Genomic DNA, 17558 nt, shown 5'->3' with positions numbered 1-17558 from the left:
TGTGTTACAGTACAAGACACGAGCATATGTGTAGTCTGTAGTCACCCTATACAGGGGTCGGCAACCAAAATAACAAGATCCATTTTTTTTCCGGTAAAAATCACAATATTTTAAGAGCCGCAATGCACGTGAATAACGCCACAAAGCAGACCTGCATGCAGCTGTGCATGCAGCTGTGCATGCAGCTCTGCATGCAGCTCTGCATGCAGCTCTGGAGCCGCACGTTGCCGACCCCTGCCCTCGTCTGAAACACACTTCTCCCAGCAGCCCGTTTGTTAGGCACAAGATTATTAAATGTTAGTCATGAGTCATAGGCATCGATGTGATCTCGTTTTAAAGACATTCCTTTAATGTGTGTTTGGTGCTTGACAGAATTGAAAAATGCAGTCGATACACGCAGTCAGAATGTAGTAGGCACAGGATCTTGAGTAACCTGTAACTTTGAACGGAGTAGAACAAGATTCTCAGCTATTGACTTTTACACCAACAGTAACAAATTGATAGGTGGGTGTGATCCCATTAAACTGAAACTTCACGTTTCCATATGCACAGTGAGTGGCACCCTAGACTGTATACAGATATAATTCCTGAGTTTTAGTTGGCCTCGTATGACTTAAGTTATATCCAAATGTGTAACTAATCATACTTCAGAGTAGAATGCTGCCACAAGTATAGACCGAGTACTGCAAAATACTTATGGATCATTCACTCAAAGTGTTGTGCTTTATTTGCAGATCCTACACATCACCATGCCCGTTAAGGAGTAAAGGTCTTGCCATGCAACAGAGAATTAAAGTGACGGAGCTAGGGCTTCTTGTTGTGTCTCTGTGCTGCGCTCCAATCCTGAGTGAGGGCCTCTGTTTACTTTGAGGGCGAGTAATGTCTATGGAGCTCTATCATGCCGAGTTTCCACAGCATATTGTAATCACGGTGTTCCGTCATCGGGCCACGTGCATACAACTAAGAGTAGGCCTCCGCGGCCATGAGCATGCCGGGACCGTGCAGAGACAGCACCACTGTCAGTGCTGACGTTGGACCAATGGCGGCAGGACCCGTGACATTGCTTCGTTGTCACCGTAGCTACAAGAAGCATCAGCCGTGATATCGCTCATCTCACTCAAACCCACTCAACCATTTAACCAATTAACAGTGTCAAACAGACAAACGGTGTGGACATTTAACCTCAGGAGTTAGATAACCTGCGCTCATTACTTCCCGACCATTACCACCACCACCCTGATGCTGCCTAGATTCCTGATGTGGTGTGCTCTCCTGGGGTCGGATTATTTGGTGACCCAGGTGCCTCTTGCATGCGAGGCCGTCCTTGACTCTTGAGTTATCGCCTGGCTAAACAAAACTAATTCTGGACTAAACTGGGTCATTGTGGATGGGAGATGAGGTACAGTTCAGGTCGAAGCACGTCTCTGGTCCATTGGCAATCGATTGTGGAAACACGGCAAAAGTTGCTCTGTGTAGAGTTCTTTGTGTTCACAAATGTGATCAATATTGTTTACTTGCCTATTTGATATTTAAAAAAAACTCAATAAATGATTTCACATAATTATCGTTGTGTTTTGAATGTTACTGATGAAGGGTGGGGCAGTACCACTGAGAGACTGTCTATGGGAGGGGTGGCTTCTCAAGCTTGTGGGGAGTGCATTGTATTTTGGTGCATCACGTGAACGCCACACGTTATGCATTTTCCGTGTTTTGTCACATGCTCAAAATAATCACGAGCTGATAATAGCAGTGACATTTGAACACCGAGTTTGATCATGGTATCTTAAACATCTGCATTTACAACTAATATTTGGTTTGTTTCAGTTTAATGTAACATCAGAACAGACCGCGTTATTAAACGACATATAGGAATGCGGATGTCTGATTATAACAAGCTCGTGTGTTGAACTCTAACTCTAATTTTCTGGAATAATTGGACCTGTGTTGGAGTAATCCCTGTAGTATTCACGACTAAGGACATTACACATGATTAAACTATGATAGAATGCTGTGCTGCCCTAATAATTAAACATTTAAATATTATTTCTTATCAGGGCCCCATGGTATATAGTGCGTCTTGCAACTATTTTTCACTACATCTGTTCTCTATAAAGAAGGGCCATTGCCCGAAACGTCACCTATTAGTGGGGCGGTGGTGGTTTCTAATCTACCACTGGAGACGAGGGGTTGGGGGATCACAACTGTTGTGGAAACTCCCTTCCCGTTGGCGTCGAGGAGTCATATACCATGGCTTGCCAGAAGGCGATACAGCACATGTGGACTCCACCTGTTCCATCCCTGTATGGGATAGAGCGTTGCCCCCTCACACACGTGGGTTATCTCGGGGTGTTCGGATTTCCTTTTAATGTAACCACTCATGAATTGACCGCTCAGACATTGATATATAGAGGACTGCAGAGCTTGGGAGAGGGGAATTCCTGCTCGTCTTGTGGTTCCTCCTAGTACCTCTGAGTCATGCTCTCACTTCGAAAGTGAGTAAATATTGTGCAGGTTAAAAGCCTGATTTGTTAATTTATTTATTATATGTTTTCCCCCTTATACTTTAAGGCCATAGTGTTTTTGATAATCAGTTTTTGTTATTTGTGGACAAATTTGCTGAATGAGGAACAAGCTTTTGAGGGCTTCTGGGAATAAAACAAACTTTTGTTACACGTTAGGATTACACACTTTATTTTTCAAACCAGTATTTACCAATGTAATTAAAATTTTCAAAATAAATTGTTTTAAACGTATAATTTAATAAATGTACTGTTTCATTCAATTTAACTTTTGTTTCCCCATATAGGCACAAAACACATGTTGACATTCACTGGAGAAACCTTACCCTGATAACGTCTCAATGTCCATCACACAACTCGTTTGTATTACAGAGCGTCACGTGGCTGTGCATGATCAATCCGCCAAGATCTTGTACGGGTTGAGGATTCCCTTCGGGTCGAGCAGCTGTTTGATGCCTCGCATGATGCCAAGTGCCACGGGCGATTTGGTGCTTGCCAGGACGTGCCGTTTGAATGTGCCCACCCCGTGCTCCGCACTCACGCTGCCTCGGCACCGCGCCGTCCAACCGTACACCAGCTCCTCCAGTCGCTTCTTGAAGTCGGCATCATGAGCTGGTACCGTGACATTCAGGTGCAGGTTACCATCACCTAAGGCACATACGGGCAGCAAGGTCAGAGGCGGCCTTATTTTTTTTCTAATCTTCTCAAAAGCCTTGGCACCATAATCGACCAGAACGTCGTTTGATCACCACGTGCAAAATATAGTCAGGTCCTGCAATTTTCATATCAGGGCTCTGACACATTATACCACTATTAAGTTGTGACATAGCCAACACCGGTGGTGTGTAGCATAGTATCGACAAGGCTTGATTATTGCAACTCACTAGACGGGATGGCTGAAAAAAACATGACCAAGCAACAGCGTTGATTTGGAGCTTTTGTGACTGCAGGAATTACTCTTTGGTTCTTTCGGTAAAGTCACATAGAAAGAAAAATAAATTAAATAATAGCATACGACGTTTCGATTGCAACACAAGCAATCATCATCAGGTACGACTGAAAGAGAAAACAAGCCTAGTAAACTTCGAAATATAATGCAATACAACACAGAGAGTCGGCTAACATAACAGTCAACACCCTATCTGGTTGATTACGTTCTTCCAAAGATTGCTAAATTTGAGAGACAAAACACAGACATGGAGACAGACACACATAAGCAGAGAGAGATAATACAGAGAGAGACACACATAGGCACACAGAAACAACGCCTCTGTGTCGAGGCTTTAAATAGAGAGAGGGGGGGTAGAGAAATTAGCATGTCAATGAGAGATTTGGAGCTTTCGTGACTGCAGGAAATACTCGAGCGACAACACAAGGACACAGAGAGAGAGAAAACACACTTAATGCAATGCAACACAGTCGGTCAACACACAACGCATAGCCTGGTTGATTACGTTCTTCCAAAGATTGCTAAATTAGAAGTTAAGTGTGAAATTTGAGAGAGAGACAAGACACAGACACGGAGACACAAAGACAGACACACAAGCAGAGAGACAGAGAGAGAGCGAATACAACTTAAATCCTCCCCGTAGAGGTGGTTCAAACTTGATTTTGGAGCTTTCGTGACTGCAGGAATTACTCTTTGGTTCTTTCTCTGTGTGCCTATGTGTGTGTCTCTCTGTGTTATCTCTCTCTGCTTATGCGTCTGTCTATGTGTCTCCGTGTCTGTGTTTTGTCTCTCTCTCTCTCAAATTTAGCACTCTTTGGAAGAACGTAATCAACCAGGTAGGGTGTTGACTGTTATGTTAGCCGACTCTCTGTGTTGTATTGCATTACATTTCTAAGTTTACTAGGTTTGTTTTCTCTTTTATTTGTACCTGATGATGATTGCTTGTGTTGCAATCGAAACGTCGTATGCTATTATTTATTTTTTCTTTCTACGTGACTTTACTGAAAGAACCAAAGAGTAAGCCACAGCGTGTATAAAAATTATCTGGCACGTGTCGTGACGGGTACTGCAAAATCCGGCCATGTCCGTCGGGTGCTCGCCGAGCTGCGTTGGTTTTCGATTGCTGACCGAATACATTATAAGGTTGTGCTCATTACACACAAAGTGCTTGCCACAAATGAGCCACAATACCTTGCTGATGTTGTCGAGGAGCATAAACCATCAAGCAAACTCTGGTCATCTTCAGCAACTTTTGGCTAGCCATCGAACAAACACGGTCACTGCACCGTGCACTTTCAGATGCGCTTCTGTAGCCACCTGGAACGCCCTTCCGAAATTAGAAAGCCACTGGAGCTATGTACTTTTCCATCTAAATTTAAAACTCGTTTCTATAGAACTGCATTTTGTGTTTAGTTGGCCTTCCTTGCACCTCCGATTAGCTACATACAGCGCAAATAAGTTATACATACATACATAGGCTTTTGGTGCAAACTATTGGCATTCACGTGTTGAGGCTGGTGCGGCTCACACAGATACAATTCAACAGACGCACCAGTCTGTAGACTGCGTGACAGACATCTGTCTGTGATTGGGGGGGGGAAACGAGTGATGAAATGACCTTACGCCTCCACAGATGACTCCTTTCCGAAATCAAGCAGCTGTATTTCTGTGGCAGAGTGTAGGGGGACAGTATGGGGTTCCCTGTGAACAGTGCCAAATTTACCGCCACCCCGGCTAGCTGGACGAATCGGTGGAAGTCCTGGTCAGACTCGCTGAAAAATCCAGCTGCTCACAATTTCAATTGAAAACTATATAAACACAATAAACTGATATTTTATAAATATCTTGAATTATTTTTAAGTAGTTTAATCTGATTCATATCAGCATGTGATTTTACTGCCCTTGGTTTAATGAACACCGAGTAATGGTCTGTGTTGATCCCCAATCAGGAAACAAACTCACCCAGATGTCCATAGCCCACAATGTGCTTGGATTCACCCTGAAACACCCGTCGCGTCTCCACAACCAAGTTGTAAATGTCCTCCGTTGGCAGCGACACATCATATTTATAGGTAAAACCATCACGCGAAAGTGCCTCTGTGATGCGTTCACGTACACTCCACAGTGCCTGAAATACAAATATACGCACGTCGATAGTGACATGCACATGCTCGTGTCACCGGAATCGCCATCAACACCAATTTTACAAACTAAAAGAAGCAGACAATACCCCTCCTCGTGTCTGTCTCCACTGAAACCCATGGGCCACAAGACCTTCTGAGAGTGATTCTTGTCAGCAGCGATGGTTGAATACAAGAAAACTATGGACTGGTTTCAACATTAAGTGTCTCGTCAGCAGTCAAGCCTTGTTTAACCCAATGCTGGTCAACTGCCAGATGTCTCTACGCGAGGACCCTCTGTTGGATTTGGGTCCTAGTTCGACGCAAAACTATACGATACGTTTTCATAAAGCTCACCTTGAGGTCCCCGTTTTCAGCTTGCATATCTAAAACTACCAACGGCTGCAATGTCCCAGGAAATATCTGAGCAAAAAAAAAAACTGCATCCATACATTAAGGCTGAGACACCTTGGTAGTTAGAAGGGTTTTGATGAGATCATGCAGCTAAGAGCCACTCTTTACCAAAAGCGAGTCATCTAATTCCCATCTGAGTGATAGCAGCACTGCAGCTACAGTGAACACTCCTGGGAGGACTGAGAGGTGTGCCATTTGGACACCCTGTAGAGCCACGGGTAAAGTTCAACCAGCCGTGGGGTGGAAGACAATGGCATTAGTTGGTGATGGCAGGGTGTATTTGATTGACCAATGTAATGGGTTTTTGTTCATTGTGCTTGTACACCACTGCTAATTTATAATTATGTTTGCATATCCAGAAGTCTCAGCACTTGCACTCTTGCTTGTTAAATAAGCACGTAAATAAAAATTTACGTGCGCAGTTTTCATGAGCTTTAACTGTGCTCGTGCCGTTTACCGCTGGCCGTTTGATAGGTTCTGGCTTTTGGCCCTGTGCCCAGCAACTGCGTTGTAAAAAAACAATGAAACACGAAGCCTACCTGCACTTTGGAGGGGTCTGTTGCCAGCGTCCCTGCCGACACGTGGGCTGTCTCCATCGCCTCTTGCAGGAAGTCCTGCATCTTCTCATCGTCGTGCCGGCCACACGAGCCGGCGGTCTCCACCAGGACGTAGAAAGGGTGCTCTGCGCACAGTTCACCGGCGATCATCTTCGGCAGCGACAAATATAACAACAACTCAACGGGAAATACGTCGTCCGTCAGTTGCAAGAAGAGAATTGCCATCAGCGATTCATTCGCAATCAACTGACATAAGTTGTATATTTCTGGATGTGTCTTATATGGTACTCAATGTGCATGTTTGTGTGCAGTACTCGATATGGAAATGCAGCCGTGCAGGTATGAAGCCTATTTGTCCTGCAGCAGCCCATGTTCACTAACGCTCAAAGATAAATATCTCCTGTTTAGCCATGAATAGACTGTTGGGGCAAGTGCTGTAAGTGAGCACCTATGAAGGCCGGCACAGCACACCTAGCCACCAGTGGCAATTTTACACACTGCATCAGGTATTCATTTGAGGCTGAGTCGACCTCGGGGATACCCAGAACCGGTTCAGATAATCGTCACTGGTGTTGGCCATGAGTGGGAATCGAACTCGGGCCGCCGGATTCATAGAGCAGCATGCTTAACCGCCACACTACCACTCTCCACTCATACCCAAACTCACGCTCACACCAACACTCACACTGCCATTTCACCTCCGGAAACACCAGATGAGGAATGGAACCTGTTCTCAAAAGTGCTGATACACGTGTGGTGTAAAAATTGCTGGCATGGCGTACTGTCATATACAGGCACATGGTGACCACTGGGTGAGGTGCAATCAAAATACAGCAAAACTCTCACTGAAATGGTGTATAGCCAAATAGGAATCTGATTAGTTATAAAGCTTTTTTTTTTTAAAGACGTCAGGTAAGGGCGGGTAAGAATGTTACAACAAACAATATAAAACACGATAGGAGTGCAAATTATAGGAAAGGTAAACAAACCACTTAAAAGTATACAAATAAAACTAAATATTTTTTTTTATCTCACCAGGTAAAGCCCACTGAGGTAGGAAGTTATTTATCACCATGATAAATCCACTGCTGGATGAAGGCCTACCCACACACCGACACCACTCCTCGATTCTATAGCCCATCTCGTGTCTGCACGTGAGCCGCTGTCATCACCAACATGGCCACTCGCGCGGCTGCTGCGTTTTTTTTTTTTACCAGTGACGGGGTTGGCCAACGCCAGGTGAGTGTTCACCAGCCACATGCAAACTTCATCCAGAAATTCAAAGGCCGACAGCGTTTCTCCCAGTCTGTGCCTTGCAAGCTCAAACGTCTTCAGCACAGCATCAAAACTTTGACAGCCTGGAACACACCAAGGACATTCTCCTTAACCTGCCCCCAGAGACAAAGATTCTCCCGGATAATCTTTAACAAACTGTCGGGGCAAGTGCCGTTAGCGGCCACCAATGAAGGCCGGTGTGGCACGAGGGGGTGGGTGTTTAACACCACACCCGGTCGCCTTTATCTCCCCAGCAGCACGTACCCATATAAGGCCCAGTTGATTGAGGGCAGCGAGGCCCAGGACCGATTCAAATATTGGCCACTGATTGGTCGTGAGCTGAATTCGAACTCGGGTCGCCGGGATCGTAGTGCAGTGAGCTAACCGCTGCACCACCAACCCCCACCCCCCGAGTACGCAAACACCATCACCAATACCAGCATCATCGTAATTGTTACATTTCAAATGAGAGACGTAGATCAGCTGCATCAGATTTCCTGTGGGTTGAGATGGTATTTTAATCTTTATGGAAAAAGTGTTCCAATATCACTTTTATAATGTCTTGATTTTCATCAAGCATCTACTGCCAAGAACACTATTGTTCACACAAAATTACAGGTGCTTATGGAATACGCACCCCATTTTCCAGTCAACATCCTCTTCTATACATTTTTAGCAGCATGAAACAAAGTAAAGTAAACATGTTCATCACCATCATTCAACCATTCACAAACGGCATCACGTATGCACATGCTAAGTGTGGGCTGAGGAGATTTCTTAAAATGCACAAGGCCTTCTGAAAGTGCTTAATCTTAGTGGCACTGGTTTAACACAAGCAAAACTCTGGATCTGGTTTTTAACATCCAGTATCTCATCAGCAATCAGCTTTGCATGAATTAATCAATGCAGGTGAACTGCCAGATGTTTGTAGACAAAGTGTGCAGAGTGTGGACAAGTAATATTGTGTGGAGATATCAACCTAATTGTTCATGATAGCCTCTTGACCTCAGTCTATTTGAACCTCACAGTCTCTGTCACTATTATGAAATATACATTCATAGGAAATTCCATATTGTCCATTTTCAAGTGATCTCCTTGTTGGGAGTTACTGTACCTAGGAAAGCAACGTTTTGTGAGCTGGGCATTCTGGGGCAGGCAAGTGCCACCGCAGTCACCAGGCCCAGCGTGCCTTCTCCTCCCAGGAACAGCTGCTTCAGGTCATAGCCTGTGTTGTCCTTCCGCAACGTGGTCAGTAGATCCAGTACCGTACCATCAGCCAGCACCTACACAGCATCGTACAATCAGCCAGCACCTACACAGCACCATACTATTAGCCAGTAACTACACAGCACCCTACCATCAGCCAGCACCTACAGAGTACCATACCATCAGCCAGCACCTACACAGCACCGTACCATCAGCCAGTACCTACACAGTACCATACCATCAGCCAGCACCTACACAGCACCGTACCATCAGCCAGTACCTACACAGTACCATACCATCAGCCAGCACCTACACAGCACCGTACCATCAGCCAGTACCTACACAGCACCATACCATCAGCCAGCACCTACACAGCACCGTACCATCAGCCAGTACCTACACAGCACCATACCATCAACCAGCACCTACACAGCACCATACCATCAGCCAGCACCTACACAGCACTGTACCATCAGCCAGTACCTACACAGCACCATACCATCAGCCAGCACCTACACAGCACCGTACAATCAACCAGCACCTACACAGCAGCATACCATCAGCCAGCACCTACACAGCACTGTACCATCAGCCAGTTACTACACAGCACCATACCATCAGCCAGTACACCTACACAGCACCGTACCATCAGCCAGTTACTACACAGCACCATACCATCCGCCAGCACCTACACAGCACCATACCATTCGCTAGTAACTACACAGCACCATACCATCAGCCAGTTACTACACAGCACCATACCATCAGCCAGCACCTACACAGCACCATACCATCAGTCAGTAACTACACAGCACCATACCATCCGCCAGCACCTATACAACACCGTACCATTCGCTAGTAACTACACAGCACCATATCATCAGCCAGCACCTACACAGCACCATACCATCAGTAATAACCAGGGTGGCCTGCCGAATTCAAACCGTGAACCTTTGCAACAAGCAGCGAGAACCCGCTTCATGGGCCATGTGACCATTGTCAGTGGTGCCGGTACTCACAGCCTCGACCCCCAGTACTGTGTGACGAAGAGACCCGTAACGGATAAGCCGCACTCCTCCAGCATTAGTTGACACATTGCCTCCGATCTGACAGCTTCCCTTGGCACCAAGGTCCAATGGCATTATGTGCCCGTGCTCTGACAGATAGTTATGCAAGCGTTCCAAGACACAGCCAGCCTGGCAAACCAGCACACCTGGCAAGAGAATTCCCGCACACACACTTGTTAATGTACTTAAGGAAGGGAGGGCCTACAATGATTTACATGCTTAACATCCAAACTTTAGATGCTCCAGAACGTTGCCGAGATAAATCTCATAAACATGACACTGAATTATCCCACTTTTCAGTGCCTCTCATCTAATAAAATTCAAACATCACTAAGACTTACTTAGGATTCTAAATTAGCTTATCCTTGCCTTTCTGTCATTTCAACTGTCTCCTATCCTCATCTCTGTGTCCTTCATTTCCAGTATGTTACGATCTTTTCTTCAGTTCCCACGAACCGAATGAGTGCGACAACTGTGCGTGCCATTCATTATGCACGTGCAAAAGTGAAGTTACAATTTTATTGCATCACACCCTTCTCTCAATTTGATACTTTTGATGTAAAAGTCAACAGCTGAGAATCTCGTTCTACTCTGTTCATAGTCACAGGTTGCTCAGGGTCCTCTCCTCTTGCTCTCTACATCTATGCCTCTACACTGCGACTACAAGTACAGGTTTACCCCATTTTACACGCAGGATGCGTTCCGGAAAACTAGAACGTAAATCAAAAGTACTTAAATCGAAGCAAAGAAATGGGGTAGTGGATCGTAACGTGGTACAGAACCTACCAATAGTAGTAGGTAGTACAACTAGAGATGGGATGGCAGATCGTAACGTGGTACAGTACCTTTACAGAGGATGCTCAGTAACCCATTGCGCATCTATACTGTACAACCATCGTCAAAAGTAAGTGTATATTATTAAGATATATTAACTTGCCTATTATATTCTAGATTTGAAGCTTTCGTGACTGCAAGGATCCGTACTCTTTGGTTCTATTCAGTAAAGTCACATAGGTAAAAAATAAAACAACAAAAATCACGACGTTTCGGTGAAGGAACAGAACTGTCGGGACGACAGAGCTTCAATGACCACTGCTAAGATTCGTAGCGTTTTTTAAGCTGGGTGAGAGAAGTGAGGCACCTTGACAAAGGAGTTTACATATCAAACAGGAGAATTTAGCATTGAAATAGCTGAGGGATTAGCTTGTGCCTGGTCACAGAAATAGCTATGTTAAAGTCAAAGCCTACACATCAACAGAGGTACCTAGTACATGGACGCCAAAGGGGCTGTACTACCCAACTATCATACAGTAAACCGATGTGAAAAAACTAAGTCTAAATTACATCAATATAATAAATGTACTTAATATATTCTTCAATAAGTTTAAAAGGAAAATAAATTAAACTAAGAAGCGTGACCTGGAAAATACCTTGAATTTTGAGATTCCATTTGAACGAATGACGCGATATGAAAATAAAACATTGTTCCAATTATTATTACTCCTAAACGTACAACACATGGTACAAATGAAGTGAAGAAGATATGCACCACACGCAGAGAAGCTGCCAATAGAGTACCTGAGAGTGGATTGAAGCTGACGACTTCATCCATCAAGGAAGTGGAGACAATAATCTCATCGAACAGTGGCACGCTGCCTCCTACAAGCCCCGTGTTTCCTCCCTGGGGTGTCAGCGCCAGCTGACGCTCATTGCAGTACCTTTGTGGGAAGGCAAAAAAAAACTAAACCATGCAGAGAGGTTTAAAATATTTTGGTGACTCTTGTATCATATTTAATTATTCTTACTTCTTATACAAATGGTTAATCCTAAACCCGGATAACCCACCCACTGATAATATAATTAATCAACAGTTGGCTGTGCTTTGGTGCCATAACAGCTGCAGAAAACAAAACATTTAGCGAGTACTATGCTATACACTACTCTATTGCCAATCCCACTCTTGTTGGCTCACAGGCAATTTTTACATTGAAAATAAATTGGAATCATTCACTGGATAAATTTCACTTAAAAATGTCCTGGGCGATGCAGAATATTCCTTGAATGCAGTACTAAGGAGACGGGGTTGTTGCATAAAGGAAAACCATATACATGTTAACAAACATTCGTAAATATAAAGGCTCAAACTAAAATCGTTTACACAACCGAGTCAATGCAAACATGACTCCTCCTAAAAAAAGGTGTCAGTTTTGTTGCCAGAAAAAAAGGTAAAAAAACAATTATCATATTTTGCTACTGGCAAAGGAGGTTCCAATGGTGTAAATTCTTACCCCGAGCTCTCATACTCTGATGGTGCATTGTAAAAAAGGTGTCAGTTTTGTTGCCAAAGCAAATGCTGTAAATTATTGGTATAATAATAGGAAAATAATGATTAAATAAACGTTTGCCAGAAATTACATGAACCATCATCAATCATGATTATACCACTGCTGGATGAGGACCTCCAAAAGCCACCCATGATTCCACGATGTAATATCCACCAGGCTCCCTATATCAATGCTGAGTTATATCTGAACCGGTCCTGCGTCCCCAGTTCACAAACAAGCTCTGACCAGTGTGAAGGTACAGTCCCAAAACCCCCATGACTGACATGGTGTTTGTTTCGGAATATGGCTGGAAATCATTATTATTGTAAGTATAAATAATATTAAAATAACCAACAGTCAACCCACCATACAAGACATGTGTGTGTGTGTGTGTCGGAGAATCACCTGAGTATCTCGGACACTTCTTTGGTGGTGCGTGGTCTCAGCATAAGGACACTATTTCCTGCCAACAAAATACAGTCAACATACTTGCGAGCACTCTGACACATGAGTAGACATAGTCGTCAGAAGGTAATTGCCAGGGTATTTACATGAGATAATTATTATTCTGTTTACAACAGATTACTTTAAACACACGCAAGAAAGAACGAGGCAGCAAGCCTCTATTTAATGAAAACATAAGACTAGGCTTTACATATCTGGCAATAAAACAGGTGTTAAGATGTTCAAACACCAAATAGATACTTATTACAAGGCATCAAGATATTAACCACACATACTTGTGGCAAAACATGTGTTGTGGTGCAACTCACGACGCAGAGGCAGGTCTTGGTCGGGGCTCATGCCGGGTTTATTAAGGGCTTATGCCTAACAGGGGTTACAGGCTTATGCCTAACAAGAACCCCCTAGCCTATAACTCCCCAGGGGACAGGGTACTGGGAATCCTACAACCCCGGCTAACTCGGCTCCTCCTCCCTGCACCGGCCTGGGGCTTAACCAACTTCGGCCGGTTGGGTGGAGTGGCCTCCCTTAGCCCCGTGTGAGGATCACCTACCCCGGGTCCCAACTCGTACCCCTCGACGACCCCAGTTACGTCCCGGGTCTCCCTTTAAATACCCCCCGGGAGACATGACACCACCATCCCCAAAGGTCCGCCTGACATCACGTTCTGCGACGCCACTCTCTCCGAGGGCGAGTGTGACGTGACGTCTCCTCTACACATCCAAATAAACATTCTCCGATAATATATGCATTGTCTTTGAGGCTGATTAGCCTACACCAGACAGCACTATTTATGGCCATGTCTCACCAGTGTTAGACCAGAGAACAGCCAAAAGGTGAACAGTACAAAAGCAATGCAAGTAGTATTCGCTCGGGTTGAGCAGTTATATCTATGGGACCTTTTTGCCAGTATCAAAATGATAAATGCATTTTGGTACTGGCAAATATTAGGATCAAAGAGACTTCAAATGTTTAAGTTTCTTAATTTAACACGTAGGCTTTCGTGACCAATATTATCCATATTATTACGGTTAAGCTTCTGAACCGTGCAAACAGGGAAGAGTAATTTAAAGGAAACAATTAAAAACTATTGTAATTTAATTAAAGTTTTCTTTTTAGCTCTTGCTGTTACCAATTTAACTGGCACCCCCCCCCCGCCCCCCATAGCTTTAACATGTGGTGCAGAAAGTACCAGGACAATTCCCCAGCCAGTCAGTACAAGAAGCTCTCAGCACGTCTGGATCCGTGATGACGCGTTCTGGCAGCAGAGCTTGGAAAACCTCTATGTCCCGAGGCTCCAATAGCGAGAAAGGGCCTCGTTTCACCACTGGATGCGTCATCTTGCTCAGGTCTGCTCGTACCATGCCACCTCCTGTGACAATACCAAGCACATACTCCTAACAAAATGTGCCACGAGCCATATGAACAAATGATCTACTTGCTGTGTTCAATGCATTTCCCACCTACCACATGAACAAAAATATAAACTGCCACACAATGTTTGTAAAAAATCAACAATGACCTAAACACACACACACACACGTTAATGTTCATTGAATTAGCTCCCATATATTAAAGAGAGGATCCTAGTCTTTAACATCTGACAGATCACCTGTATTAAAGCAACCCTCACTCTGCTGATGAGACACTGTACATTTGAAACCAGTTCACAGTTTGTTATAAATGCTGCTGAAATTATTTGCTCCCAAAAAGTCCGTGGGACCGACAGATTCTGTAAAGCATATTTTGACTTTTCATGTGGAGAGATATATATATGAATAAATATATGAAAGAGGCATTGTCTGCTTACCTATTTTGTTAAAGCATATATGCCACATAGCCAAAGTGTATGGTTTCATTCCCTGACAAAGCATACTTCAACTCGTTCTTATCGGTGACATAACACCAACATTCATAAATACTCCTGACCATGACAACACGCTTCAAGGAAAATATCTAGCTTTTTCACCATACATAATATTAATGGTGATGTAATGCAGCGCCAAATGCATACGTGTCAACCCATACAGTTTGGCCATATTTTTGCACATGGAAATCGAGTTTTCATGTTCATACGGCATACAGCCGTTTCAATACGGGCAAACATTTTTTGTCTATTTGTTTGTGTTTCTCCCTTGTGATGGGACTTTGTAGGATGAATGTTGAGATTTATAAGGGTGCGGGGTGACCAAGAAGATCTGAATTGGTCTGTAATAAGGTAGACACTGATAAGGGGTTGACATGTATGCAAATTCACATTTGAACTGGAGGCACAGCAAAAGCAATGGATATTGTTACAGGGGAGGGTGCCTTTTCCCATGCAGCAGGTAGCTATGACCTCTATGTTTTCTCACCAATACCGTGACTCGATTCCACCTCCATCAGCACATCTAACGGTTGTCACCTTGCGAACTGCTTGTCACGTGACTCCTTGTACGCAAAGACGTCCGACAGCACCAAGGCCGATGTGCCGCGTTTCTCCCTGGCGCACGACTCAGAGGCCATAAGCGGCACATGCGGCGTAGGCCAGGCAAGGACGACGGACGCGAGAGGTTCATCGCAGCTCTCGTGGCACAATGGTGTCTGCAGAGCAAACATGACGAACGCGGGTCACTCCTACGTTGTGCATACCGATCTACCCCGTATTTTTGTACAGAGAAATTGAGTTTTCAGGTCCATACGGCATACAGCCGTTGCAATACGGGCAAAAAAAAAGAAATCGTACGGCCAAATAAAAAAAAGAGTATTGTTAAAGCCTTCGTAATTTTCCGTGTTTATTGTTGTACATTTACAACATGAGTGTGTGCATCCACATATCAAGCAAGCAGCAGCAGCGTCAGCATACAAGATCACATACAGAAGCTTAAGTAGCATCATTGACACCAATTATCAAAATAAATACGTAAAAGTTTTTGTTTCCCAACATAATTGCTATTTGTTTGTGTTGCTGCCTTGCGATGGGGCTCTGTAGGATGAACGTTGAGGTTTATAAGTGCACCGGGTGACCAATAAGGTCTAAACTGGTCTGTAATAAGGTAGGCACTGATAAGAGGTTGACAGGTATGGGGTTTTGTGTAACACGACTCGTGTTATTGTTTGTTGAATTTCTTTCACACCGTACGTAGCCAACCATGCTAATCGGAGTGTGCGATGTAATCCTACGGTGTTCTGTGGGCGGAGGAGCACTCTGCTGAAGCGCTACGAGGTAGAACTTCAGCTGTAAGTGAACGGTGCGTTAGGATGGGAATGTGCATCCATCATTGGGCAGATCCTGACACACACACACGAGTTAACTTCTCTGGCCGTGAGCTCCTTGTTTTTAAACGATCAGAGGAAACAAGAAGATGCTCGGTGTAGTCGGCACTTTGCTTCGTTCATCATTTCGGTTTTTTAATGCTTTGCTTTATGTAACCCTCGCCCCCCTTTTTAAATGAAAGACTTAATAGATTTCACGCTCTCCTGTTACGTTGCGCTCTGTGCTAACAATAACAATAGGAGCGCTCTGGAGCGCTCTGCACGTGGAATGCACCATCCCTGTTATTCAACGTGGCGAAGGCGCATTGTCTTTTTTATATCCTACATGGAAAACGTGGAGAGAGAAAAAGATGCAAGAGAAGGAAAACAAATCAAATGTAAACAATGTTTTTTCAACTATAAATCAGGCGCGAATAAGTTCAGTCCGGTTTAACAGAATATATATTTCTCGGTTAGATCGCGTCCATGTGTCGTGGGACCCACCACCACCCAACACAGCAAATTAGTAAGGTTTGTCACGTAAACAACAGAACATGCCACTAAGTTACTAGTACAGCACACCGGCGTGTTGGAGAGAAAATCCACAACATTTACAATCTGAGGACGACGTTTCGTCAGTAATGACAACGAGCATCATCAGGCGGACAGCCAAATCTGGCTGATGATGCAAGTTGTATAATTACTGGCGATCCCTGCTGAGACAGCAACATTAGTACACCTCCCAAGGCAAGTCGCTTGCTGCTGATGCTGCTGCTGATGCGCTGTGGGGGGAGAGAGATTGCCTTCGCCACGGCGATTCCACTCTCCTCCTGATCGGACGTGTGCGGGAAGAACAAACTTAACACCACAAGCAATTCTGAAGAAATGGGTTTCTGTGCGAGTCTGTGGATCTCCAAGTCGATGTATGTACGTACTTTGAACTTCTTTTGCGCCGTACGTAGCCCCGCAGTGCGTCAGGGGCCGCGGGTCACCGCTCGCCCACGACACTCGCCCGGTCTCACTTTGGAGTCTTCCACCCCTCCCTCCCCCGTTCAACTGAGTGTGTGTGCACCTTGAAGTGTGCGGCGCCGTGCGTGTGTGTGTGCACGTTGTGCGTGAAAGTGAGGCGGGTTAGTGGGGCTTGTGAGTGGGGCGTTAAGTGGGCGATGGAGGTCGCTATATCCCTCCGCCTCAGGGCCGAGTTGAGGCTCAGCACTGCCGAGGCTGTGCGAAGTGTGGAGGAGCAGCCTTCTAGCGGCTGTGGTGGTTGTTGTTGTTGTGGTTGTTGTTGTTGTGGTGGCTGCGCTCACGATTATCGCGGCGCTCTCTCTGCATGGCGACTCGCACCAAACCCGGCTGAGAAGCTTCGTTCGCCGCCTCCACCACGAGCAAGCTGAGGGCGAGCGCATTGTGCAAGAGGGGGGGGGTGAA

General features: G+C 44.9%; 2 protein-coding genes across 4 annotated transcripts in view; one reads left to right on the top strand and one right to left on the bottom strand.

Annotated features, from left to right (window-relative positions):
* PIH1D1 (PIH1 domain containing 1) overlaps positions 1-1561 on the top strand; it is a 13867-nt gene extending 12306 nt beyond the window's left edge. For both annotated transcript variants that reach the window (XM_032948696.2, XM_032948695.2), the window contains exon 11: positions 735-1561. In XM_032948696.2, coding sequence (XP_032804587.1) covers positions 735-767 — 33 coding nt within the window. In that variant the 3' untranslated portion in view covers positions 768-1561. The remainder of the gene's footprint in view (positions 1-734) is intronic.
* On the bottom strand, positions 327-17541 carry D2HGDH (D-2-hydroxyglutarate dehydrogenase). Of its 2 annotated transcripts, none has more exons than XM_032948693.2 (11): positions 17063-17541; positions 15248-15476; positions 14086-14265; positions 12837-12894; positions 11686-11825; positions 10060-10253; positions 8949-9117; positions 7774-7917; positions 6542-6684; positions 5431-5596; positions 327-3167 (listed from the first exon to the last, which is right to left on the bottom strand). In XM_032948693.2, exons 2-11 carry the CDS (start codon positions 15273-15275, stop codon positions 2914-2916), a joined length of 1476 nt encoding a protein of 491 aa, XP_032804584.1. In that variant the 5' UTR covers positions 15276-15476; positions 17063-17541; the 3' UTR covers positions 327-2913. The 2 variants fall into 2 exon arrangements, with proteins under 2 accessions (XP_032804584.1, XP_032804583.1); XM_032948692.2 differs by having other exon boundaries at positions 15298-15476.
* Between the last annotated feature and the right edge of the window lie 17 nt (positions 17542-17558).

Source organism: Petromyzon marinus, chromosome 7 (genome assembly GCF_048934315.1).
Source record: "Petromyzon marinus isolate PM22_M1 ecotype Great Lakes invasive population chromosome 7, UKy_Petmar_22M1.pri1.0, whole genome shotgun sequence".
NCBI classification, from domain to species: Eukaryota; Metazoa; Chordata; class Hyperoartia; order Petromyzontiformes; family Petromyzontidae; genus Petromyzon; species Petromyzon marinus.
This window is presented reverse-complemented; position numbering and strand designations above follow the sequence as displayed.

Coding starts and splice junctions, on each gene's coding strand:
- D2HGDH (XM_032948692.2), bottom strand. CDS start 15,451: ATGAACCTCTCGCGTCCGTCGTCCTTGCCTGGCCTACGCCGCATGTGC. Junction 12,895..14,085: donor CTGGCTGGGGAATTGTCCTG/GTACTTTCTGCA, acceptor TTTTGTTGGCAG/GAAATAGTGTCCTTATGCTG. Junction 11,826..12,836: donor GAAGTGTCCGAGATACTCAG/GTGATTCTCCGA, acceptor CTTCCCACAAAG/GTACTGCAATGAGCGTCAGC.